This window comes from Rhinatrema bivittatum, chromosome 9 (assembly GCF_901001135.1).
Source record: "Rhinatrema bivittatum chromosome 9, aRhiBiv1.1, whole genome shotgun sequence".
In the NCBI taxonomy this organism is placed as follows: domain Eukaryota; kingdom Metazoa; phylum Chordata; class Amphibia; order Gymnophiona; family Rhinatrematidae; genus Rhinatrema; species Rhinatrema bivittatum.
Window position 1 is genome coordinate 149,678,398 of NC_042623.1, and position 25,346 is coordinate 149,703,743.

General features: G+C 46.3%; 1 protein-coding gene across 1 annotated transcript in view; it reads right to left on the reverse strand.

Moving 5' to 3' along the window:
* The window catches only part of LOC115099578 (phenylalanine--tRNA ligase beta subunit-like), a 67,004-nt gene that overhangs the window by 23,000 nt on the left and 18,658 nt on the right, over positions 1–25,346 (reverse strand). Inside the window, exons 4-14 of the mRNA XM_029617310.1 lie at positions 16,369–16,441; positions 15,878–15,993; positions 13,307–13,457; positions 12,051–12,159; positions 11,216–11,286; positions 9,689–9,797; positions 9,355–9,415; positions 9,207–9,258; positions 8,124–8,185; positions 7,019–7,226; positions 2,260–2,340 (exon numbers count right to left, since the gene is read on the reverse strand). Coding sequence (XP_029473170.1) covers positions 2,260–2,340; positions 7,019–7,226; positions 8,124–8,185; positions 9,207–9,258; positions 9,355–9,415; positions 9,689–9,797; positions 11,216–11,286; positions 12,051–12,159; positions 13,307–13,457; positions 15,878–15,993; positions 16,369–16,441 — 1,093 coding nt within the window. The remainder of the gene's footprint in view (positions 1–2,259; positions 2,341–7,018; positions 7,227–8,123; positions 8,186–9,206; positions 9,259–9,354; positions 9,416–9,688; positions 9,798–11,215; positions 11,287–12,050; positions 12,160–13,306; positions 13,458–15,877; positions 15,994–16,368; positions 16,442–25,346) is intronic.

A 25,346-nucleotide genomic window follows, 5' to 3' on the forward strand; every position in this document is an offset into this window, starting at 1 on the left:
AGGGTCGGCGGAGCTTGGGTATCCTACAGAACCGACAGTCAATTACGGGGAAGGAGCGAGGGTGAAGGTCTCTATTGTGGTGGGGCCATGGGGGAAACACCCAGGTGTAGTCCTGAAGGAGGCTTCCCTCCCGCTTCTAGGCCCAAACAGGGCACCCATGGTACCCGGGCATACCATTCACTTTCGCTTCAACAATTGTCATAGGTAAACCATGCCCAGAGATAACTGCACCTGCTTTTTCAGCAGGGTAGGTTTTATATGGCAGGAAAAAAACAAAACCTATGAGTAATACATTCCTCCTGACCTAAACACGTTCCCCCCCCCCCCCCCCAGGGAACGCCTCTGCCAAATGCAGCAAAAAGTGCTGTGGAACCCCCCCCCCCCCATGAGTGCTTTGAGCTGGGTTAAGGCTGGGCAATCTTCAGACCCAGATAAATGGCTTTGGAAAATTGCCCTCCGTATTCCCCATACGCATCAGACGCTCATTTGCCAGGTCCTGAATATTTACAGACAGAGCAGGACGTCTCAGTCTGTGTCAGGGATCCAGTCATGAACTCTTAACAAACTCGTGAGCTGAACCACAGTCATACGGTGTTGGTGCTCCGCAACAGAACTGTCGCAAATGGCATCAGCTTTACAGTGCTCCCGGCTGTCAGAGGCTGCCGGAAGCAGAAACTCCAAATTCCCCTAGGAGATCTGCAGCCTGACTGTCAGGGCTGAACAAATGTTTTGAAAACTCACATGGCAGCTCCAATTTTTAAGAGCCACGGCTTCCGATCCTCTGCAGTCCAGCAGCAGGGGGGGGGGGGGCTGCTAGAGCTCCACTGTGCAATGGATGACCCTAGGGAGAGGCAGAGCCCAAGCAAAATCAGCCTACAATGCCTCCGTCCCCTCTCAAGCCTTTGGCAGGAGCAGACACATAATGCTCCCGTGGCCACATCACAGCGGGGGGGGGGGGGGGGGAATTCTCCCCTTCCCCCGTATGACCCCAGAGGGGACCCCCCCCATCTTCCCAACAACTCAGGGCACCACCACCCTCCCAACACCTGTGGGATCCCCTCCTTTTCCACTGTGGCTGCCTCCCATCTGAATATGGATTGTGTCCTTATGACAATTTTTTCCCTGATGCAGACTCTTGTCGAAACATCAAGGTGGTGGGGGGTTAATGCTTTGTCTTACAACACATTGGAATCTACATCTGTTTTCAGAGACAAAGTCACATTTGAATTGTGTTTAAATAAACAGATGAAAATATTAAAGAGTTGGTAAGGGATCATATCCTGGTGCCTTCATGGCAGAAGGCTGGAGTATGGAGCTTTGGTACTTGTCTATTTTCTGATACCGTTCTGATCTCTTCTTTGAATTTCTTGTATTCTGTTTGAAGTGTTTCTTCTTTTTGGGTCTGTTATTACTTCAAAAGACAGCCGGAAAAGGAGGCAGCAGCCACAGGGAACGCTCTGCTCGCCTCCTTGAGACCAGAGGGGAATCGCAACAGGATGGGGATAGGAGACTGAAGAGGACGGACTTAATGTGAGTTTTTCCCACCCTCCCGGTCTGCACGAGGTGACTGCAGGGCTGCAACTCCTCCATGCAGGCTGGCAGTCGATCCACTTAGGGCCGAGCCTGGACTGCCAGAGGCAGCTTTTCTCAGCCTGGAGCAGCAAGCACTAGCGACTAGCTGCCAAATTTTAGTTGCCCCAGCACCCAAGCCACTTGTGTTTTTCCATCCCCCGCTGGCTGTCCTGCTATCCTTGAGCACTACGCTCTGACAACACAGAAACAGCTCCCAAACTTTTCCATCTAGGAACTATGTAGGAGATGTAGGAAAACAAAATCACAAGCCCCACCATGAAATAAAAAAAAAAGTCAGACTGTACGTCCAGGTCCGGTGTTTTGAAATGCTTCGACCTTTTGGGGGTCTGAGCTACGAGCTGAGAACAGTCCCTTCTTGACATTTTGAGCAAGACGGGCTGCTTCAGGACTCCCTCTCTTCTCCCCACCTTCAGCCCGCCCCCTCCTCTCCCCCCCCCCCCCCTCTCACTTTCTATAGAAGTCTTTATGGTCCTCAGTCCTGGTGGGCCCAGCTGGGCTACTGCAGGTGCATTCTCCAGTCTTGCCTGGTGCCCCCACCACCTAGTTTCTCGATTTGCCCGTCTGCACTGCTGGTTCCTGCCTCTGACGTCAGGAGTCACGGACAGACGGATGAAGAAACCGAAAGCACAAGTGCATTTGCCAACATAAAATGCGGTAAAACTGTACCAGAGCGAAAGTGAACGCCTCTGTGAATCCAGCAGCTGCCAGGTCTTGTCTCAGCAGCTCCGTCAGCTTATTGAGAAGAAGCTGGAAAAAAAAACAAGGCACTAATTAGGCAAAATACTTGCCTTATTGTGAACCACTAGAAACCTCTTGGTTAACAGGAGTACAGCTTTTTGGAAAACAGGAGGCACTCTTTCACGGGTTTAGAACATCAAAGTTTCATTCAACATTAAAAAAATAATTTTCTTAAAACTAATTTTAAAACCTTTATCATCATCTTTGATCCAAAAGGCCGATCAGACTCCCTTGACTAAGCCGGTGTGTCATTCCTTATGCTCTCCGGGCATTTACACCCAAACACTAAACACCGAAGACCAAGCCATAGGGCCTGGCTCACTGAACTTCCCTCCAGCAGACACAGAATGGAATCGGAGCCTTAACGAATCAGGTTGGTGTCTTGTACTGGGTAGGTTTAGAGAACCAGTAAAAACCGACAGGATCTAAAAAGCCTCAGTTCTGCATCTCCCCGAAGCTTCCTGATCAATTTCCCACGCGCACACCACCGAGGAGGAATTAGGCCCCGCCCATTTTAAACCAGAAAGGTCACGTCCCTGCCTAGATTCCTCGATGCCCAGCAAGTTCTCAGACTCTAGCTGAAGCTGCCTTCAAGTTATAAGCGAGGGGAGGGGAGAGACACACACACACACACACACAACAATCTCATAAGCCTCTCTTCGAATAGAACTACGTCTAAAGATACTAAAACAGCGTCTTAATACTGTAACGGTAATATTCTGTGTGCAAGACACTGGGGTCCGAAGGATGGTCCCATATAGACTGAGAAGCTTTGAAGAATTTGCCTCCACAGAAATTCCCCTAACAGGTGCAAGGCAAAGCTAGGATGTCTCCCCTTAACAACTAACCATGCTAAGTAAAATATATATATATTCAAATGTTGGTGTCACCTCAGCAAGCTCCTTCCACTGCCAGACACTTAGTGAAGCAACCACAAAACCTGGGGGGGGGGGGGAACCCCCACACCCAGAACCTATAAAGGAAACCTGCCAGAAAGAACTGAACTAAACTAAACAGCGCCCTGGGCAAGATTTGCTTTTGGCACCCCCTGCAAGCTTGTGCGTTTGCAGACCATGGCCTGACTTAAAAGGGCAGCGTGCCGTGCTGCTCCCCCTTCCAGGCTTGGCAATAGAGCGGTCACCCTACTCGCCTACCCCTTGGGACAAGGCCCTGCCTGCCCTACCGAATCAGCATTCGTTCCCAGACTCATGAGAAGAGAGCACTGGGTTGTAGGTCATCAGAGGTGACCCTCACGGCCTAACACAAAATAAGGGGCCACACATTAGAAACAAGTGCAGCCCAAACCAGAAAGAAAACTCGGAGAAGTCAGACTCTGCGGCACAACCCCAGAGAAACAGAAACGGAGCTGCGTTTCCACCTACGCTAAGAGACGCACATTCCCAAAGCTGAATAAGTGCATCACTAAAGAAAAAAATGCTCTTCCTTTGTTGCCTGGGCCTTTTTTTTCCCCCTAATTGGATTGATCCCAATCTCTCTTTTCCACTTTCACTTCATCAATCTTCTAAGTCCTTTTCCAGATTCTTCTTTCCCCTTCTTCCCTAGATCTTGCCCTTTCATCTTTTCTCCATTTCTCTCATTTGCCTCTCCATCCACTCAGATTTCACCTCTCGCCTACCAACCAGCTTTCCATCTTCCACTATCATCTGCTCCCCAGCCCCCCATTATCCCCATCTCTTAACTCTTTCCCAGCCTTTCCTCAATTCCTGGTTCTCATTTTCACCCTCAGCTCTCATCCACCTTCCTCTGCCTGTCACCTCCTCACCAGATCCAGCTGTGTCCTGGTGCCCAGCCTTTTTCTTCTGTCTCCTACCTCCTCCCCAACTTGTCCTCTGTCTCTCATTCCCTCTACACTTCCTGTCCTTTTCCACTTCCTGACCCCTCCAGGTCCTTCACATCTCTCTCCACCTATCCCCACCCTTCTGTACTCAGTCTCATACCCCCAGCCCATCTAACACTCCTACTCATAATCCCCATCCAATTGCCTAATCCCTAAATTCCTACTCAGTCTCTGTCACTGCTCTCCTCCCCTATTCAATCCCAGAGTCTCCCACTCCTCTCCCCACCCAATCTAAGTTTATTATCTTCCACTTTCCTACCCAATCCCAAAATACCCATCTTATCCCCTAGCCCCTGCTCTCCTCCCATTCCAAACTAATCCCACATCTCCACCTAATCTCGTCCTCACCCGTTCTCCCACCCACCCCTTAACCCATGTTCTGTCACTCTCCCACCAAATCCCTGAAACTTTGCTCTCCTACCCAATTGCCTAGCCCCTGCTCCCCACCTACTCCTGACTCCTACTCCCCCAAACCTAATCCCCCGACTCCCTGCTTCTTCTTTCTCCAAGGCCCCTTCTCCCTCCTTCACAGACAGCTGGAGCTTCTAACTTCCACGCTTCCTCCTTCTGCTTGGTTCAAGGAGCTGTAGGAACAGCACTGCTACAGAGCAAGCCGCTCACCAAGCCACGCGGGAGAAGGATGCACAGACACGGGCTGCAGCAAGAAGACGTGGAAGTTACAAGTGCCAGGCCACAGCACTGCACCAGGGAAGAGGAAGCAGATTGCAGTGCCTGAAACTGGTGTGAAATAGGGGGAGGGGCAGACAAAGTTGTTTTGTGGTGGCATTTGCTACTCTGCAGTAATGCCTATTTATTAAATGACAGAAATTGCTTATGACGACAAAGAAAGCAATTGAGAATTCTACACTTTGAAGTGAGGTCTTCCAAAGATCTGATTCACTACTGCCAAACTGAAATGTTTGCATCATCTGCCTAGAGCTGGCTAGTGACTTTCTGCTTATAGCTGCTCTGTTTACCAGACAGAAGTCATTTTTTAGACTGTGAAAATACATCACCATTGATTAGATGACAGCATGAAAGCAAAGGCTCCCCTATTGCCTGCCAGTGTTCTCACAGTGCACAAACTATAAACCTTCTGGAGCAGGGGAAATACCTGCTGCACCTGATCTATAATTCACCTTTAGCTCAGATTTGGAAAAACACAATTAAATCCAAATCAGAGCAGCAGCGGACGTGCCGGGAGCGGGGCAGAGGGTCCCTCGCTCCCAGCACAGATGAATAAGGCATCGGCGGGGAGAGGGAGGGTTGGGGATGGCAGCCGAATGGGTATTTAACGATTGGGACTGGGGACCGGGGCCTGGCAAGTCCTTAGCAGTAAGCTTAGAAGGAGGTGGGATTGGATGCCCTCTAATCTTAACCTTCGTTTTATAGTGTAATGACAACACTACTTAGCCAGATATCGTTTAAAGGTATCTTGTTAAGCAGCAGGTTATCCGGCCACCACAAAGCCAGATAAAAACCGCCTATGTTCAAACACAGCCAGTTAGGGTTTTGTTGTCCGGCTATATATAGCCAGATTAGGTTGGTCATATTCAGCGGGACGTTTATCCCACTGAATATAGAAACAAGTTACCCGGCTAACTTGTCCACTAACTGGTTTCCTGAATATGGACCCCAAAATAAATACGATCTGCTCAGATACCCAATTGGGATCCTCCTATTTACAACATTATTTCTAATAGCAATGTGCTTCATTTTTCATAACTTAAAAAAAAGAAAGAACCAAAGCCTTTTACACAATGGTTAAAACGCAATTCCTCAAACCTTACACCTCAACAGCCAAAGACCGCTGTGGGGAAACACTGTCCATATAGGAATTGTGATAGAGTCCAACACATTTTTATATATTTTTTTTGTTGCAAGTAAAACACTTCTATACTTTATATATCCAAAAATCACTTAACTCCTAGGCAGCTTAAGTGATTTTTGGATATATAAAGTATAGAAGTGTTTTACTTGCAACAAAAAAAATATATAAAAATGTGTTGGACTCTATCACAATTCCTATATGGACAGTGTTTCCCCACAGCGGTCTTTGGCTGTTGAGGTGTAAGGTTTGAGGAATTGCGTTTATAACCATTGTGTAAAAGGCTTTGGTGCTTTTTTTTTTAAGTTATTCGAATTTTTACAGCTTGCCTTTTGTGTGAATCTTGAGTACTTCCATTTTTAATGACATCGCCTATTTTCTTCCATATAGTTTCTAAACTGAAATAATCCACAAATATTTTTTTTCAATTGTTCATTTAGTGCGTGCTATTGGAACTCAGTGCGCGTAAACAAAACATTTTTAAAAACGAAAGAAAACCTAGTGAAAAAAAAATGAAAAAATGCGAAAAACAAAATGAATCAAAAATGTTTTATTGCTGCACACCCCTGATTTCATGGTTACTTTTTTTTTTACATCTTCATACTTACAGGTAGCAAAAAAAACCCCCAAAAACCAAACTTAGTATGCCTAATACACAGCTACAGTCCACATAAAAGAGTATCAGTACCATTTCTTACCCTTCAGTTGGGAAGGGCATAGAGCAGATAAATATAAGCAACCTTTAAAAAAAAAAAGACTCCCCCCCCCCCCCCCCCTCCAAGAAAATAAATCACCAGAGCTCCTGTCAGAAGCAGCAGAGAACAACCCTGCATGCAGATCAGAAGAGGCATCTGCTTCGTATCTTCCCCATGCTGAAGGCCTCTCAAAGCATGACAAAATATTAGAATAACTCATATGACCTGTTCTTCCCACCCAGCCTTCCTGGCTCCCTTGCTATTTTAATGACAATATAGTGTGTTTATTTAAGAGTGCAATCTTACTTGATTAGCTATGGTGTACGTTTTCGGAATAGTCATCTGAATGTTATTATAACCATAAGCTATTGCAGCATCTTCCACGATGTCACAGGCATGGATAACGTCCGCTCGGGTAGGAGGGATTTCAATCTCTATCCGTTTTCCATCCTCCAAGACTTGAGACTTCAAATACATCCTGGTCAGCAGCTTTGCAAGGCTGGTTGGGTTTTCACTGAAAAAAAAAAATTTTGTTTACACTGCTTACACTATCCTGTCTTTTTATTTAAACTGTCCCAATGGGCCAGTCACATGGTAAACTGGCAGTGCAGGAGTCTTAAATTCGAGAATCCTGTCTGCAGGAGCTGGAGACACATCACAGAAATGCTATATTTGGATCCCTGAAATAGAGGGGGAGCCTATGATGTTTGTCTTATGACAGTTGTGATGGGAGTCAGCCTCCAAAGATACTTGCAGGGCTGCCAGTCATTGACAGGCAGAGGGAAGCAACAGCAAGAGAAAATGCAATTAACAAGCTAAGACAGAAGAAGAAAAAAACCAAAACAAAACAGATCAACTCTATTTAAAGTATTTCTTTAAAATCACAAGCGAAAATTAAACCCAAGTAGGCAGCAGAAGCACCGAACAGTCAATAACATTCATTGTATACACGGAGGGCAATATGCCAAGCCATTTATTTAGATAATTAGCAGTCAGAAGAGCACAACCCCCCTCTAACCGGCTACAAGCACGGGCGCCGTTTCACAAGGCGCAGCCTTAGCTGCACTGAGGGAAGGCAATTTCCAGAACTGTGTTCTGGGTGGCTTGCAGAGCAATGCACATCGGCTGCACATTCAGACCTCTGCAGGGGACTTTCCACTGAAACTATACCCACGCAAAAAAGCAGGCACAAAGTCTGCAGGTGCCCGTGGATTTTTACGAGGGAAAAAGTATGTGGGTATTTATCTTTGAAAATCAGGTGCAAGGTCCTCAAGTGCAAAAAGACTTTGCCCCTAAACAGGAAGTTTAAAATGTGTCTTCAGGATAATCTATAATCGAGCCACTGAACGGTGCTTCTGTTGCAGCCAGCACCATAAGAACAATCCCAAAATGTTGCTTCCCTAAACCATACCTGATCCCTAATTGTTTGTTAATAAAACTGGCTTTCAGCGTCTCCTTCCTGTAAGCAAGCTCCTGCAAACAGAGGGAAAGCGGGTTACACAAGGCGTAAAGCTAAGTTCACATCAACATAAGAACATGCCATAATGGGTCAGACCAAGGGTCCATCAAGCCCAGCATCCGGTTTCCAACAGTGGCCAATCCAGGCCATAAGAACCTGGAAAGTACCCAAAAACATAGTCATCCAAGGTTCACTGTATCTGCCTTAGAACGCCACAACTTTTCTGCCACCAATGTTGCTACACTCACATAACTCCTCTTAAGTCACTACACTGGCTCCCTATCCGTTGCCAGATATAGTTCAGTCTTCTCTTACCTCCCTACCAACAAGTGCATGCATTCTGCAGCTCCTCACTACCTCTCCTCTCTTGCTCCTTCCTTATGAGCAAGTCACTCTTATCTATGCCTTCTCCTCCACCACCATCTCCTGACTCCGTGCTTTCCACCATACACTCAAAACACATTTCCTGAGTCGCTGCATTATGCTCCCTCTCTGGCCATAAAATCCAGTTTAAAAACTCAGGTTTTGAGGCTCCGATTCTCCTGATCACAGCCTTGGTTTTAACCATTTTCTTAATAAATGGAATTCCTAAAGTCTCTTTTAATTCTGACTAGGCTAAGCTCTACAAAGCAGACTGTGTTGTATGTGTATCTGGTGCAGTGTTGCATACCTCTGCTAGTGCTAAAGCGGTAAGCAGTAGTTGGCGTAGTAGCTTCCCAGGAGATAAAGCTGTAGCTCGCCATCCGCTGACAGCACACAGCAAAGCACTTCAAATGGTTTGCTAATCCAGACTAGTGCACTGGCACGGTCAGTTCACTGTCCACTGGGATTTGGGGGAGTGGGGTAGAGATTCTTTGCGTTTGCCCCAAACATTACATTTTTAAATAACATTCTCCAGAATTTTGTTTTAAAAATAAAATTTAAAAAGCCATAATACGGAACCCAGTTCCTACCCTTACTGATAAAGAGAGGATAGCAAACTGAAGAATCTATTGATCTGAAGTCCGTAATTCCAGCCAACTCTACCACACTTACTGGATAGACGCAAGTTTTTCCACTGGGATAAATTACTTCAACTCCTTCCACGCTGAAAGGCAAAATGAGTAGCAAATTAATTACATAAAACTCTAAGAATTACTCCAGAAGTTCCATGAACTCTCTTAATAAAAGACATTCTACTCACGTGAATGGCTTTTCACAGTACTCGCTAAACATTATGACTAGAATATCCAGGACTATTTTGCCTTAAAAAAAAAAAAAAGATACGGTTTATCAGAATCAGATAACAGGAAGTACATTTCTGCTTAATTCAGTTTCTCAGAGGTATAGTAACCTTAGAACAGCAAAAGCACCAAATGTCAGAGCTCCTAAATTTAGGAGGTGTAAGATAGGAACCTATTTTAGCTGAATTTAGGGGCCTAAGTGTGGCAAGTCAGATACATCTCAAGCCTCCACGAGGAAACTGGGCAAAGATCCCTAGAATACGGAGTTTTCGCAGCCCAACATTCAAGGCAGACAAAGAGACGATACAGGGATCAAGGGATATTCAGGAGATTTAGGACTGTGGGCAAGGGAGCTGGGTTTCCCCAGGAAAAGTGCATTCAGGAGGTTTGGCAGGATTAAACCCTACAGCAGAGTTAAGGACTGAGGGAACTACATTTCCCAGGGAGACCAGAGACTTCTGGGGCTCTGAGAGTGGGGTCCCTGAGAGAAAGGGATCCCCTCCCCAACCTCACTGAAGATACAAGTTTTAGTTTAGTTTATTGCATTGAGTAAAACACCTTCTTGACAGGTAATCAAGGCACTACATAATTAAAAAGTGGGGGTGGGATCTCAGTTGGATGAAGCCAGAGGCAGAGTGAAGGCTTGTGGGCCCCAAAACAGGAGAAGGACCTTCTACAACAAGAGAAGCTTGAAGAAATGGAAACAGAGAGGTAGATACTGAGCCAACGTGTCCTCGGCTGATGCCCAGATAAAACATATCCAGCAAACGGAGCCCATAATTTCAGCAGTGTGGCTGCACCGCTGAATATATCCGGTTCTCTTAAAGCTAGCTGAATACGTTTATCCACTGTTCTTAACTAACTAAAAATAAAGACTTCCACCACAAATGTTGTTAAATCTGTGTGTTTGAGCCCTGCTGTCTCACATACTGTGACCATCATACAGCTTAACAAATTCCCCCTCACGTACAGGCCGATTCAGTAAAGTCTGCGGGAGAGCGGATGAACGCCCGCTCTCCCGGCGAGCGCACCGGCCACTCGCCTGTGCGCGCGATTCAGTATTTAAATTAAGTGGTGCGGTAGAAAACAGGCAAAAGCAGGCGCTAGGGACACTAGCGCGTCCATAGCGCCTCCTTTTAGCCCGGAGCGGCGGCTGTCAGTGGGTTTTACAGCCAACACTCAATTTGCCAGCGTCTGTTCTCGAGCCCGCTGACAGCCACGGGCTGGGAAACCGGACCCCGGCAACATTGAGCGTCCAGTTTTCGGCCCGACAGCCGCCGGCCCATTTTAACTTTTTTACTCTTCGGGAGCTCCGACTTAATATCGCCATGATATTAAGTCGGAGGGTGCACGGAAAAGTAGTTTTACTGCTTTTCTGTGCACTTTCCCGGTGCCGGCAGAAACTAGCGCCTACCTTTGGGTAGGTGCTAATTTCTGAAAGTAAAATGTGCGGCTTGGCTGCACATTTTACTTACTGTATCGCGCGGGCATACCTAATAGGGCCATCAACATGCATTTGCATGTTGAAGGTGCTATTAGGTGCCGTGGGTTGGATGCGTGTTTTCCTCCCCTTACTGAATAAGGGGTAAGGGAAAACGCGCGTCCAAGAGCAGGTTAACAGTGCGCTCCAACGGAGCACACTGTACTGTATCGGCCTGTCAGAGAATTAGATGGAAGAGTCTGCAGTGCACTGTAAAAGCTCTAACATTTTTCTAGCTAGCACTTATTAAATGTCTCATTCTTTCACAGTCAAGCATGTATTTCAAATACTGAAATTATCTAAGACCGCCGCGCCACATAAGAAAGCTGTGTTCAGTTTACCTTTGTAAGATCAGTGGCCGTGCACTCAATAAACACATTCCTAGTATTTAAGGTGATTTTTGAATGATCCCCTACAGTAAGGAAAGAAGGAAAGAGGGGTTAGAAGCTCCTGAGCTCTCAGTGTACATTGAGAAGACTCTGCCCTGCTTCATTAGGCTGCTGATTTCTCCTGAAGTTTCTAAATAACCAATGGAGGGTGGGGGATCCATTCAAGGGTCTCAGGCAGGACAGATTTTAAAGTGGGTAAACAGTGATTTACACCCATAAACTGGCGGCGGTCTGAAATCCACCCTCCTCCTCTATCCACAACACCCGAGCTTTATCTCCCCCGAAGAGGCGGCATTCAGGGCGGGGGAAATAATGTGCATTATTTTCAATGGAAAAATCTACCTGCGCAAAAAGCAACTAAAAAAAAAAAAATCAATAAAATCTGCAGGTCCTTGGTACCCATGGAAAGTTTCATTCTGTACCATTGCACAAAAGTGCTACATTTAAGAATTAGGAAACCAAAAAATATTCAGTTCCACCCTGCTCTTTGCACAATGGTTTTTCCTTGCAGGCAGAATTCTGCAGGATACGAACTCCCCAAGCGAGGTGCACACTTTTCCAATTGTTCAAGCAAATCGATTTGCGGGTTAACTGCCCCTTAGCGCTGAAGAACATTTGATCAGGTTATTAGGAGATAACCAGCAGCTGTGCATAGGCATCTTTGTTCTAACTATTCCGATTGTTTTCCGGGAACATTCTGGGAATCTGACAGGTCAAGGGCTAGCAGCCAAGAAAAAAAACAAAAAACCCAGAAAGCACCCCCTCCCCCAGCCACTGATAATCTTACCATTGATGATTGGAGGCATGGACAGAACCACGCCATTACTGTCGTAAATGACTGGATAAACCGGCTCATTCTGAATTATATGTAAGTAATGGCGAAGGTGACTGTCAGTCTGGAGACATTAACAAAACAAAAAAACTGTCACGTGATCGCAGTAATCAGATCTTCTTTTCCAAAGGAGGTTTAACTAACTATAGCCATTGAAAAGAACAAGCAACGAACAAAAAAAAAAAAATCCATTTTTCATCATTTTATCACACAGAATGGTCAGTTACCGTATTTTTCGCTCCATAAGATGCACTTTTTTTCCCCCCAAAAGTGTGGGGGGGAAATGTGTGTCTTACGGAGAGAATATAGAAAAAAAAAAAAAAAAAAACTAAAAATCTAACAAACCCCCCCACCCTCCTGACCCCCCTTCCCCCCCAAGACCTGCCAATAGTCCCTGGTGGTCCAGCGGGGGGTCCGGGAGCGGTCTCCTGGACGTGGGCCGTCGGCTGCCAGTAATCAAAATGGCGCCGACGGCCCTTTGTCCTTACTATGTCACTGGGGCCGGCAGGAGGGTGGGGGGTTGTAGTAAATTAGTTTGGCAGGTCTTGGGGGGGGGGTCAGGAGGCTGGAAGGTTAATTAATTTAAAGGGTTGGGATGGGGTTTGTTTGTTTTTTTTTTTGGGGGGGGGGTTCCCACAGAAAGAGAAAGATAAAAGTTTTCTGATCTGGGGAGTGGCCTGAAATGGCCCTCCCCAGACCTGAAAACAAAATGGGGAGAAAAAAAATATGTTATGCACTCCTCTAATTTGCTCCATAAGACGCAGAGACGTCCGGGGACAGAGCTGGTTTAGCACAAAAATTTTTTTTTTTTAGTTTTCCCCCTCTGAATCCTAGGTGAGTCTTATGGAGTGAAAAATACGGTAATATTACACAGCATACAGAAACTTTCTGGTTCAGGCCAGAGCACTTCAAGAGAAGGGAAAGTAAACAGCACCCTGGTTTTATATAAGACCCTGACTAATTGCAGTATATATATATATACATACATACATACATACACACACACACACACTCTCTCTTTTCCTTTCCTTCCATTTTTTTTTTTCCAGCACAAAGGTTCAGTTTTGGCAGCATTTTTTACCTGCCGGCCTGTGCAATTGCCTCAGGTATAAAGAACTAAGTGGCTGAAATGAGCCCCAGCACCTGAGTTACTCCAGCTTCAGTATTACTGCTATGGAATTTAGAAACTAGAGAAACCAAGTCCAGTTTACCCTGTACAAGTCCATGAGCTCTGAAGCTGTGAATTCCTTGGTCTGGTTGAGCGGCTTGAACTTAATCTGAGGAGGAGGTCTTGCTCTATAGGTGAATGGGCCAGAGATGGTGTCCAGGTCATGGGTACCAACAGAAACTAGTGATCTCTTCCTGCCAATCAACAAGAGAGTGGAAAAAAATGACAATTAGTACGGTTCATATCCTCCAGACTTCCTCTGTGTAAGGACACTTTTCCTCCCTTTTGCTGTCTTTAAAAAAGGTTTGTAAGATGTTCAAGTAAAAACTACAGATCTTTTGTCAAAATCTCTATTAGTTCTAGAAAGTCCAAGCACCGATTCAAAATACTTTGCCACTATTACTTATTTCTGTAGTGCTATAAGACGTGTGCAGCGCTGTACAAGTACACATAAGACAGTCCCTGCGCCTCAGCGCATACGGTCTAGTCAAGGCAAACATATATGACAAATTAGAGGCTCCATTTGCTTGCTGGGATTGTTACCTTATCTTTTTCAGCCTCCTCATGTATGTGGTCGATTAGTCTGAAATCCTTGGTAGTTAATAAAGATTTTAATATTGTGCATGCTGGCAAACCTGGCACCTGTCTGACAGTCACCAATACTAGCTCACAACTATGCTGCAGCAGCAAAAGATATGTAAAATGAGGCTAAGGAACAGATGAATCTTAAGGTGGTTGAGGCGCTGCTCTAATCTGCCGCTTCAATGGCATAACCTTTCCTGTTACCTCCGGGTCAACCAGTGCAATCTGATACTCCGTTTTCATTTGAAATTGTCAAATGAAAACATTTTTTGAAAGCATTTGAAAAAGTTATTCTTTCCTTTCATGTCTCTCTTCGCCCAGTTCAATATGCCTTGTTATTTGTAACTGTTTTTCTCTGCACTTAAGTTACAGTTTGAAGTTATTGTACACCCCTGTTCAGATGTAAACCAGCATGATGTGATTGTATCACGAATGCCGGTACATAAAAAACCTAAATAAATAAAAATAAATAAATTTTAAAAATACAGCCTAGCGACAGCAACACTAGGATAACAAGTTTTCTCTTTTAGAGGTTTTGAAATCTACATTTTACCACCAGCATCCCTTAAAAATTGTGTAATGTGGCTGGAAGTGATCAGTCGGTTCAAAGTGGGTGTTCGCAGACCTGCTGCAGGCCCGACTTGTGATAAAGAGCGGTGAAGAAACAGTGAAACACTTTTTGATATGTTACACAGAAAGCCATTAGTCTTGTTCTCCTAAGGTTTTTGATTCTTGATCATAAGTAGCTTTATAATTGGTAGCAGATTCTACAGCATTTTTGCTTCAGTTTTGTGCTTTGTTTTTGCTGGACAGGCAGATGCCGCAAAAGGGGAGATGTTAGATAGAAAATGATGTATTCGCAGAAAAAAGAACTAGACCACAGGTTGACAGAAGTTATGTTTAGAATCATCAAGGTTGTGCTGGCACTTCAGGTGCATAGGTAACATTTGCATACAAAGCGAGGATTAATTTACGTGCAGAGTGAGAGCAAATTAACATATGGCCATCCAGATTGTTTACAGCAAAAAGCCAATCATCGAAATTTTGACAATTGTGTACCCTAGTTTAGAGGATGGAAATGCACAAGTGTGAATCCTATATGTCTTATTATTTAGTAAAATCATTTGCGAGAGAGTTTTATCCAGGTGCTTTGCATAGCACTCTGACTCTCTTTCTCCATAAGGTATGCCCTATTATTATTATATTATTTGTAGGACTTAATAAAAACATTTTTCTCCACAGCTACTGGCTCTACACCAGCGGTTCTCAACCTTTATAGTTCTGCGACCCTTTTAATACAATTCCCCACTATGTGGCGACCCCAACCGTAAAATTATTTTCGTTCATAGGCCTAAGTAACTGTACTGTATATACCGTATTTTCCGGCGTATAAGACGACCCCCAACTTTTACAGTTAAAATATAGAGTTTGGGATATACTCGCCGTATAAGACTACCCCTCTTCCAACGCATTCCAACTTTTACAGCAGGAGGGAGTGACTCGAGGAGCGAAGGCGCACTGCCCGATTGGCCGGTGCTGGGCAAAAGGGGCTTGCTTCGGCAAGCCCCTTTTGCCCAGCACCGGCCAATCGGGGAGCGAGGGAGCACAGAATGAACTTTTTTACTGCATCCGGTGAGGGGAGGGAGTGACTCGAGGAGCGACAAAAAACCCATATTTCCGATGATCTCTTAGGTGACCCCTAGCAAATCGTCATTCGACCCCCAAAGGGGTCGCGACCCACAGGTTGAGAACCGCTGCTCTACGCCATCTGTTCATTGATCCACAACAGGTTGGCTGTAATTTTCTAGGCCAGGGCTTCCCAACCCTGTCCTGGGGACCCCACAGCCAGTCGGGTTTTCAGGATATCCACAATGAATACACAAGATAAATTTGCATATACTGAGTTTCCATTGTATGCAAATTTTATGTCATGCATATTCATTGTGGATATCCTGAAACCCCACCTGGCTATGGGGGTCCCCTAGGCCTCTTTGCAATATGCAAATTCTACCCCAGAGCTTTAAGAACTTACCTGCAGATGTTCTGATGCAATTTCTCTTGCAGTTCAATGAAGCTCTCGTAGCGCTCCGGAGTGAATTTTATGTTGCGAAGGACTGCAGCCACTGCATGGGGACGAACTTCGGCAGTCTGCAAGAAGCAGTCTCTTAGTAACTAGTAACAGTGACAATGGCTTTTGTGTGTGCTTCTTCCAAGTGACAGGACAAGGCAAGCAGAAGAGTGTGGCTGAAAGACTTGGAAATAGCTGGCTCGGCAAGACTCTTCCCAATTTATTCTCCATTGCACGTATTGTGAGAAGGAGACTATACAAATTCATAATCAAGATTTTAAGGAAGGTTGTGTCCCCTTTGCTCAAACAGAAATGATTCAACTTACAAATTCTTGCAGGTGGTCTCCCTTACAAGCAGACCAGGGAACACTTTGCCATTAATTAGATAACAGATTTAGTACAGCAGAAAAAGACTGCAATTCTGAATTCAGCTAAGTCCATTCAGTCATTTCTACCTCTTCAGTGACTATTAACCTCTCGGGCAGTCCATTCGCTGGTGTAATCCTCTTGTATCTTGGTGCATCTATCCTAAAATATGACACAAGAGGCATTTTTACAGCCATGGAAACAAAATCCCCATAGCAAATCCAGAAAGAAAAATAGCCCAACATGAAAAGTGTTAAGGAAAAGTTATTTTGAGGAAACTTTCCTGGGCTGTGCAACTAAAACAAGAAAGGAAAATTGTTTCTTACCTGCTAATTTTCGTTCCTGGAATACCCCAGATCAGTCCAGACAAGTGGGTTTATGCATCCCTACCAGCAGATGGAGGCAGAGAACACAACTTTGAGGCACTGCTGCATAACAGAGTGCACCACCTGCAGTCCCTCTAACCCCAACTTCTAGGATCTCTTCCTCTAAAAAAGCTGGGGCACAAGTTGCAAGAAAAAGAATTTTGAGTCTCAGACAAGTGAAAACTATATACAATATTATTCTGCAGCACACAATTTAAGTCTGCATTATCAGGAGTGTCCAGAATCAGGAGAGGTCTTTCGAAAAGCATTATAATGGGCCGGGATTCTGGACTGATTTGTGGTATTCCATAAGAACATAACAAATTGCCATACTGGGTCAGACCAAGGGTCCATCAAGCCCAGCATCCTGTTTCCGACAGAGGCCAATCCAGGCCATAAGAACCTGGCAAGTACCCAAACGCCAAGAAGATCCCATGCTATTGATGCCAATAATAGCAGAGGCCATTCCCTAAGTCAGCTTAATTAATAGCAGGTAATGGACTTCTCCTCCAAGAACTTATCCAATCCTTTTTTGAACCCAGCTACACTAACTGCACTAACCACATCCTCTGGCAACAAATTCCAGAGCTTAGTTGTGAGCTGAGTGAAAAAGAGTTTTCTCCGATTAGTCTTAAATGTGCTACTTGCTAACTTCATGGAATGCCCCCTAGTCCTTCTATTATCCGAAAGTGTAAATAACCGATTCACATCTACTCATTCAAGACCTCTCATTATTTTAAAGACCTCTATCATATCCCCCCCCCCCCGGAATGAAAATTAGCAGGTAAGAACAAATTTTCCTCTCCTGTTCATATCCTAGATCAGTCCAGACAAGTGGGATGTACCCAAGTCCCTCTAACCTGGGTGGGATCCTGAAAGACCTGCATGCAGTACACTCTCAAAGGAGCCCTCCTCTGGGGCCCTGATATTCAAACTGTAATGCCTGGTAAAAATGTGCAAAGAGGACCAAGTTGCCGCCCAACAAATCTCCTGCGGTGCTACCAACTGACACTCCAGCCGGGAGGCTGCCTGTGCCCTAGTAGAATGCACAAGCAATCCCTCAGGGATTGACCAACCTTTACTAATATGAGCCGAAACCATCACCTCCTTCAACCAACGGGCAATCATACTCTTATTTACTTTGCAACCTTTCTTTGGTCCACTGAATAGCACAAAAAGATGGTCTGAGCACCGAAATCCATTGGTCACCTTAAGATATCTGAGGAGAACTCAATGCACATCCAGAATGGGGCGAATCGGGCTTCAGGTGAGAAAACCCCAGCAACTCCACCATCTGGCTAAGGTGAAATGACGACACTACCTTGGGCAAAAAAGAAGGAACTGCCTGCAACGAGACCCCATCATCAGAAATTTTAAAAAAGGCCCTGTGCACAATAAGGCTTGGAACTCAGAAATCCACCTAGCCGAGCAAATCGCCACCAAGAACATCACCTTCAGGGTAAGATCCTTCAAAGAAGTCCTTCACAAATGTTCGAAGGGAGGACCACCCAGTACTCTTAGGACCAAATTGAGATTCCAGGAATGACAAAGTCTATGGACTGGAGGATGCAAATGCTTCGCTCCTTTCAGAAAACGCACAATGTTGGAATGAGATGCTAAGGGTCTTCCCTGCAACCTCCCTCTGAAACAACCCAAGGCTACCACCTGGACTCGGAGAGAATTATAGGCCAAACCCTTTGACAAGCCCTCCTGCAAAAAGGCCAAGACCTGTGCAATGTTCGCTTGCAAAGGATCAGCATCATGGGCCCCACACCAGGATTGAAACACTCTCCAGACTCTGATATATGCCAAAGAAGTGGAGGATCTTCTAGTCTGAAGAGTAGTAGTAATCACCGTGGAAATGTTGCCTCTCAAAAGCCAAGCCTCTAGACAGAAGCGATCCGCCTGCTCCGACAAGATAGGTCCCTGATGCAGCACTCCCCTCGGGTGGCTTAATCGAACAGGCCAGTCTACCACTAGCTGAACCAGATCTGCAAACCACGGACAGTGCAGTCACTCCGGTGCTACCAGGATCACTTGTCCCTGATGCCGCTTGATGCAATGCAACACCCGATCTATGAGTGGTCACAGAGGAAAGAGATTTAGCAGGAGCCTTTCTGGCCATGGCTGAACTAGGGTGTTGATCCCAGCGGAGCTGAACTCCCTTCGGTGGCTGTAAAACTTGGTCACCTTGGCATTTTTCCTCATTACCATGAGTTCGAACTGGTGATCACCCCACCTGCGCCAAATGAGCACAAAGGCCTCCGCTGACAGCTCCCATTCTCCTGGGTCCAGCAGTTGTCTGCTGAAATAATCCACCTGCACATTGTCCACCCCTGCCATGTGAGAGGCTGCAAGTGCTATTAGATGAAGTTCCATCCAGGCAAAGAGTTTGTGAACCTCCTGAACCACCAAGCGACTCTTCGTTCTGCCCTGTCGATTGATATAGGCCACAGTTATCGTGTGGTCCGAGAACCCACTTACCGCCCATGCCTGAATCCGAGGAAGACAGAACAGCGCCCTCCAGACCGCCCTTGTTTCCAGATGGTTGATTGGCCAGGACGCTTCTATCTGAGACCACTGCTCTTGTGCAGTAGATCCTTGACATATCGCTCCCTAACTGCTCAGTCTGGCATCTGTGGTCACTACCACCCAGTCTGGAACCTCCAAATCCACTCCCTTCTCTAAATTGGACCGTGACAGCCACCATGAGAGACAGGACCTGGATTCCTCTTGGAGCAATAACAGCAGCTGAGACTCCTCAGACATTGGATTCCAACGGGACAGGAGTGCCTTCTGAAGTGGACGCATGTGCGCAAACACCCATGGCACCAAATCGAGTGCAGAAGCCATGGACCCTAGCACCTGAAGATAATTCCAGACCTTAGCCGAACCACTTGCTACTGCAACTTGAGCACCCTTTCTGGGGTAAGAAACACCTTGCCTAATGGGGGGGGGGGGGGGGGGGTGTCGAATCATGCTCCCAGATAATCCAAGGACTGGGATGATTCCAGATGGCTCTTTGCCTGGTTTATCACCCAGCCCAGGGACTCCAGGCGCTCTGTCACTTGCTGAATGGAACAGAGACACTCCATCTCAGACTTCGCTTGAATGAGCCAATTATTCAGGTATGGATGCACCAGTATCCCTTCTCTTCTGAGGGCCGGCACCACTACCACCATCACCTTTGTGAATGTTCTCGGAGCAGTAGCTAGCCCGAAGGGAAGAGCTCGAAACTGAAAATGGTCCCCTAGCACCGTGAAGCGTAGAAACGTCCAATGGTCTGCTCTGATGGGAATGTGGAAATATGATTCCGTAAGATCCAAGGAGGCCAGAAACTCCATTTTGCACACCGCTGCAATCACAGTCTAATGTTTCCAACTGAAAATGTGGCACCCGCAATGCTGTGTTGACCCTTTGCAGATCCAGAATGGGCCGAAACGAGCCTTCCTTCTTGGGAACCACGAAGTACATGGAATACCTTCCCTGACTGTGTTCCTCTTGTAGCACCAGGAGGATGGCTTCCAATCGTTGCAGCCGCAGCAGAGTGCCCCGCACCACTGCCCGCTTGCCAGGCGTAGTGCAACGGGACACCACAAAGGCATCTTTGGGGGGCGTTGGAGAAACTTCTAAAGCGTAGCCTTCCCTTATATTCCAACATCCACTGGTCCAAAGTGATTCTGGTTCCCTCCTCATAAAACCAGGATAATCTTCCTCCGACTGCCACCATGGAGGAGTGGTCCAGGCTCCTTCATTGGATGGGCTTTGCACTTCCAGTGCCCTGTCTGGAACTCTCTCTGGCTGGTCTAGGGGTCCCTCAAAAGGAATGCTGCCATCCTGAACCCTGCTTCTGCGTAGAGCCTGAAGAACCTCTGCTGGAGCGAAATCTCCTCAATTCATAGAAGCGAGTGCGAGGCGGGAAGGACTTCTTAGTTCCCCTATCTTTGGGTAACCTATTCCCTTTAGAATCTGCCAAATGCTTCATAAACTTCTCTAAATCCTCCCCAAACAAACAATAACCTTCCTTTGAAGGGGAGATTACAAAGCTGCACCTTTGACCAAACTTCCGCCAACCAATTACGTAGCCACAGAAGGGACACCATATTTCTAGCCAAAGTGTGAAGCATATCATAGAAGGCATCGGCCACATAGGCCCACCCCTGCTTCCAATCGAGCATCCTGGCCAGGCTCTGCAGTGGTTTCCGCTGCCTTTTCCTGCGTGTTCTGGACCCAGCACAAAACAGGCCCTCTGTATTAGACTAGCGCAGACTACAGCAATAAGGCTCAGAGCTGGAGGAAGTGACGTCAGCCAAGAAGCTGGCTGCTTAACTTACGGGCTCCCGATCACCTTCCCTCAAAAAGCTATCTTTAGCGTGACAAACGGCCGCTTATCAGCATAATTGAGTGATAGAATTGAAGCATTTGCTGGCGACTAACTTCGGCGATGGCCACGAAGAAAAAATCTGTGGACTTCCATTGCTTCTCGTATAAGAAGGCGGGGGAGGCGGAGGCCCAGGCACAGACAGCGGCGATGGACGGGCAGTTGGAGCCTACGGACAGCGGTGACGAATTTAATGTTACCTCTGCTGAGGCACCTACCCGTTCTGATTTTCGGGACTGGTTTTGCAGCATCCGCGCCGATTTAAAAAGTTATAAAAAGGACATACGGGAGCTGATGGATGATTTCCATGAGGAGCTCAATGCGATGGGACGGCGCGTAGATGAGCAGGAATGCCGGATGGAGGAACAGGCGGAGACCACCAAACAGCTACAGGAGCTGTGCACTGAGCTGCAGGGAGAAACTGCGACCATGCGGGCCAAAATGGCCGACTTGGAAAATAGAGCGCGACGGGGGAACCTCCGTTTCCGGGGTTTTACAGAAAATAATGATAATTCTGACTGTGAGCTACTAGTTACCAGATTTTGCTCTTATTTACTATCTTCAGGCGGTCAAGCGGAATCACCAGCGCTGGAGGACATCAAGATAGACAGAGCACACCGGGCGCTGCGCCCCCCCAGAGCTAATGTTCCAAGGGACATAATTGTCTGCTTCCACAACTACTCGCAAAAGGAAAGAATTGCTGCGGCAGCGAGAAAACAGCAAAAATGGGTGTGGGAGACCCAGGAGATCTCCGTATATGCTGATCTCTCCCAGGCAACGCTCCAGAGCAGATTTGAGTTTCGGGAGGTTACACAGTACCTCCGACGGGAGAACATTAAGTACCGCTGGATGCATCCGTTTGGACTTATCTTTACCTGGGAAGGGAAGACGTGTCAGGCACCCACGGTTCAGGAGGCGGCGACCTTTTTGAAAGATAAGGGTTTTAATCCATCTGTGGCAGCAGGAGCTTCTTCCCACAAGCCTAATCAGCAGGGGCAACCCCCACGGTGGCAGAGGGCCACTTCACGAAACAGCAGGCTGAAACGGCATTCCGACTCTGCCAAGCACACTGAGGGGGCAACCTGAGAAGCAAAGATAGAGCCCTTAGTGTGGGTTGCCTATTTCTTTGTGTTGACTATGGTTCTGCGCTAAAGCATGCCGAAGTTCGCCAGTTCAGCTGTTTATAAGGTTTCTATGTATTTCACAGGTTTCTACAGTCTTACAGTGGTTTGTTCATTTTTCTAGGACTGTTTTTGGGAAGGGGGAGTGCAGTTTGTTATCTTCTTCCTCCACAGGCATAATAGGTATGGATCTATGGGGGAGTGTGGGTAGATCCAGTAAAGGGGACGGGAGGGGGGGGGGGGGGGAGGGGGGGGTTGGGGTTCGGGGCAGGGGGGGGATAAGCTTATCACTGCTAGCGTATAATTGCAATAATGGTGGGCGCATGGTCAGAGGGTGGGGACGTGGAAATTCGTGCTGTAGGTGGGAGTGGCTGCTTCGCCGGGATGATGGGCATGGAGGGGTTGGGCAGATATCATGGTTAACATACGTTTAGCCTCTATCAATGTTAAAGGGCTGAATACTCCATATAAGAGGCGATTGTTATATAAGGAATTGGGCCATTTGAAGGCGGACGTTGTTTTCCTTCAGGAGACGCACCTGAGGGCCAGATACGAGTCGTTAATGGCATCCCCAGGTTATCCTTACCAATATTACGCACCTAGCTCTAAGAATGCTAAGTATGCAGGGGTGGGAATATTAATGGGCCCACATGTGGTCTTTGAACATCAATCCTGCATTAGAGATCCTATGGGTCGTTATTTATTTCTCGTGATTAAGATAGATGGGGTGGAATATACGCTCGTGAACATCTATGCTCCCAATAAGGAACAAGGACTGTTCTTTGAACAACTGAACGCTCTCCTTTTGTTGCACAGTAGGGGGTACTTATTACTTGGCGGGGATTTTAACACCGTTCGCTCGCCCCAGATTGATGCATCAAAGGGTTATGTGTCGACCTCGGGTAAGCAGAGAGTGAAACTACAAGCTTTGGTAGACACATGGCAACTTCTTGATGTCTGGAGGGTGCATCATCCTACCTCTAGGTCGTATACGTTTTACTCTACATCGCATTTCTCATATTCCAGAACCGATTATATCTTAGCTGATAAGGGGTTGTTTCATCATATCCTCACATCAGATATACACCCGATCGTGTGGTCGGACCACGCAGCTGTGGTAGTAGAGGTTACCTTACGGGGTTATGATGCTGGAGTACGCTTTTGGCGTTTAAATGAATCGTTGCTGAGGGATGAGGATTTTTGTAAAGTCCTCATTGATAATATAAAATGCTACTTTCACGCTAATGGGGGGGGTGAAGTTGATGCTCCTATGGTCTGGGAGGCCTTCAAGGCTTATGTCCGGGGTCTTCTGATTTCCCGTGGATCATTTGTTAAAAAACAAGAGGTAAAAGCTGCACAGGCATTGAGAGACAATATAAAACAACTATCCCAAAGGCATCAGGCTGAAGGTTCTGGAAAGATTTGGTTACAACTTACAAAGGCTAGGGAGGACCTAACTAGGTTGGAATCCAAACAGATAGCTCACCAAATGGCTTTAGCGAATCAGGCCTTCTTTGAGGGCAGCAATAAAGCAGGGAAGCAATTGGCTAACAAGTTAAAACACGTACAATATCAAAATAACATAGCCAAGATCAAAGCGGACAAGGACCGCATTCTAACCAACAATACAGACATTCGCCAACGCTTTTTAGAATTTTATTCTCATTTATATGCCCCAAATGCACTTATCACCCAAGATAAGGTGGACGATTATTTGGCTGCCGTCCCGTTACCGTGTCTTCCTGAGGAAGCCCAGGCTGCTTTAGATGCCGAGATTACAGTAGCAGAAATTTTAGAGAGCATACACGATTTGAAGGTAGGGAAATCCCCGGGGCCAGATGGGTTGACGGCCAAATTTTATAAACTTTTTGGCCCATACGTTGTTGCACATTTACAAAAAGTTTATAACTCGCTAAGAATGGGCGTTTCCCTAGGACCTCAGGCGAATTTGGCGGGAATAACAGTGCTTCCCAAGCCTGGGAGAGACCCTACGGTCTGCGGATCATATCGTCCCATATCCTTGATAAATCTAGACCTTAAGATACTGGCGAAAATACTAGCGGGACGTATGAATACATACATCACTGGTCTAATTCACCAAGATCAGGCAGGGTTCATCCATGGGAGAATGGCTGGTGATAACATACGTAAATTGGTTAATATGTTATGGCTCTCTCATGAACAATCTGGCGAAGTGCTCTTCCTCTCTATGGATGCAGAGAAGGCCTTCGACATGGTGCACTGGCCGTTTCTGTTCGGGGTGTTGAAGAAAATGGGGTTTGGCCCGTATTTCTGTGAATGGCTACTCAAACTATATGATCGTCCCAAAGCTTGTCTAAAAATAAATGGGGGGTACTCCGAATGCTTTGAAGTGGGGAGGGGAACACGGCAAGGGTGTCCTCTTTCGCCTATACTTTTTGCGATTTTTCTCGAGCCTTTAGCTATTAATATACGGAATAATTTAAATATACAAGGGATATCTGCCGGTGGCCTTATGCATAAACTATGTCTCTTTGCAGATGACATTATCTTTACTGTTAAGGACCCCCATGCTTCGCTCCTAGAAATCGAGAGGGAGATCCGAAGTTATAGCGAGGCCTCAGGTTATAAAGTTAACTGGGAGAAGTCGGAAATTTTGAATGTCACTTGTGCTGCAGCTACTGTGGACTTTCTACAGCCTTTACATCCGTTTCGCTGGGCACACTGTAAACTCAAATATTTGGGTATCTATCTGCCTAGCCACCCTAAAGATCTTTTTAGCTGTAACTATCCGCCTCTCATAAAGAAAATCTTTTTTGACCTGGATAAGTGGCATCGTTTGCCTATATCCTGGTTGGGCCGTATAGCTACTATAAAAATGACCGTTTTACCAAAACTTCTTTACTTATTTCAGTCTCTACCTATTGCTGTTCCTAATGCGGCTTTAAAACTCTGGCAGAGGCGTATCTTCAGTTTTATTTGGAACAGGCGCCCACCGAGGATTAGGAGACAGGTGTTGTACCAAACCAAACTGGAAGGGGGTCTCAGTGTACCTAATTTTCAGTGGTACTTTGTTGCGGGACAAGTTAGACCTCTTATTGAATGGCATGGGAGGCCTGACACTAAACATTGGGTCCTTATTGAGCAAGATAGGGTTCCCGGAATGCGGCTGGATGCCATGCCTTGGCAACCACGTGCCACATGGAAAGAACATAAAGCTC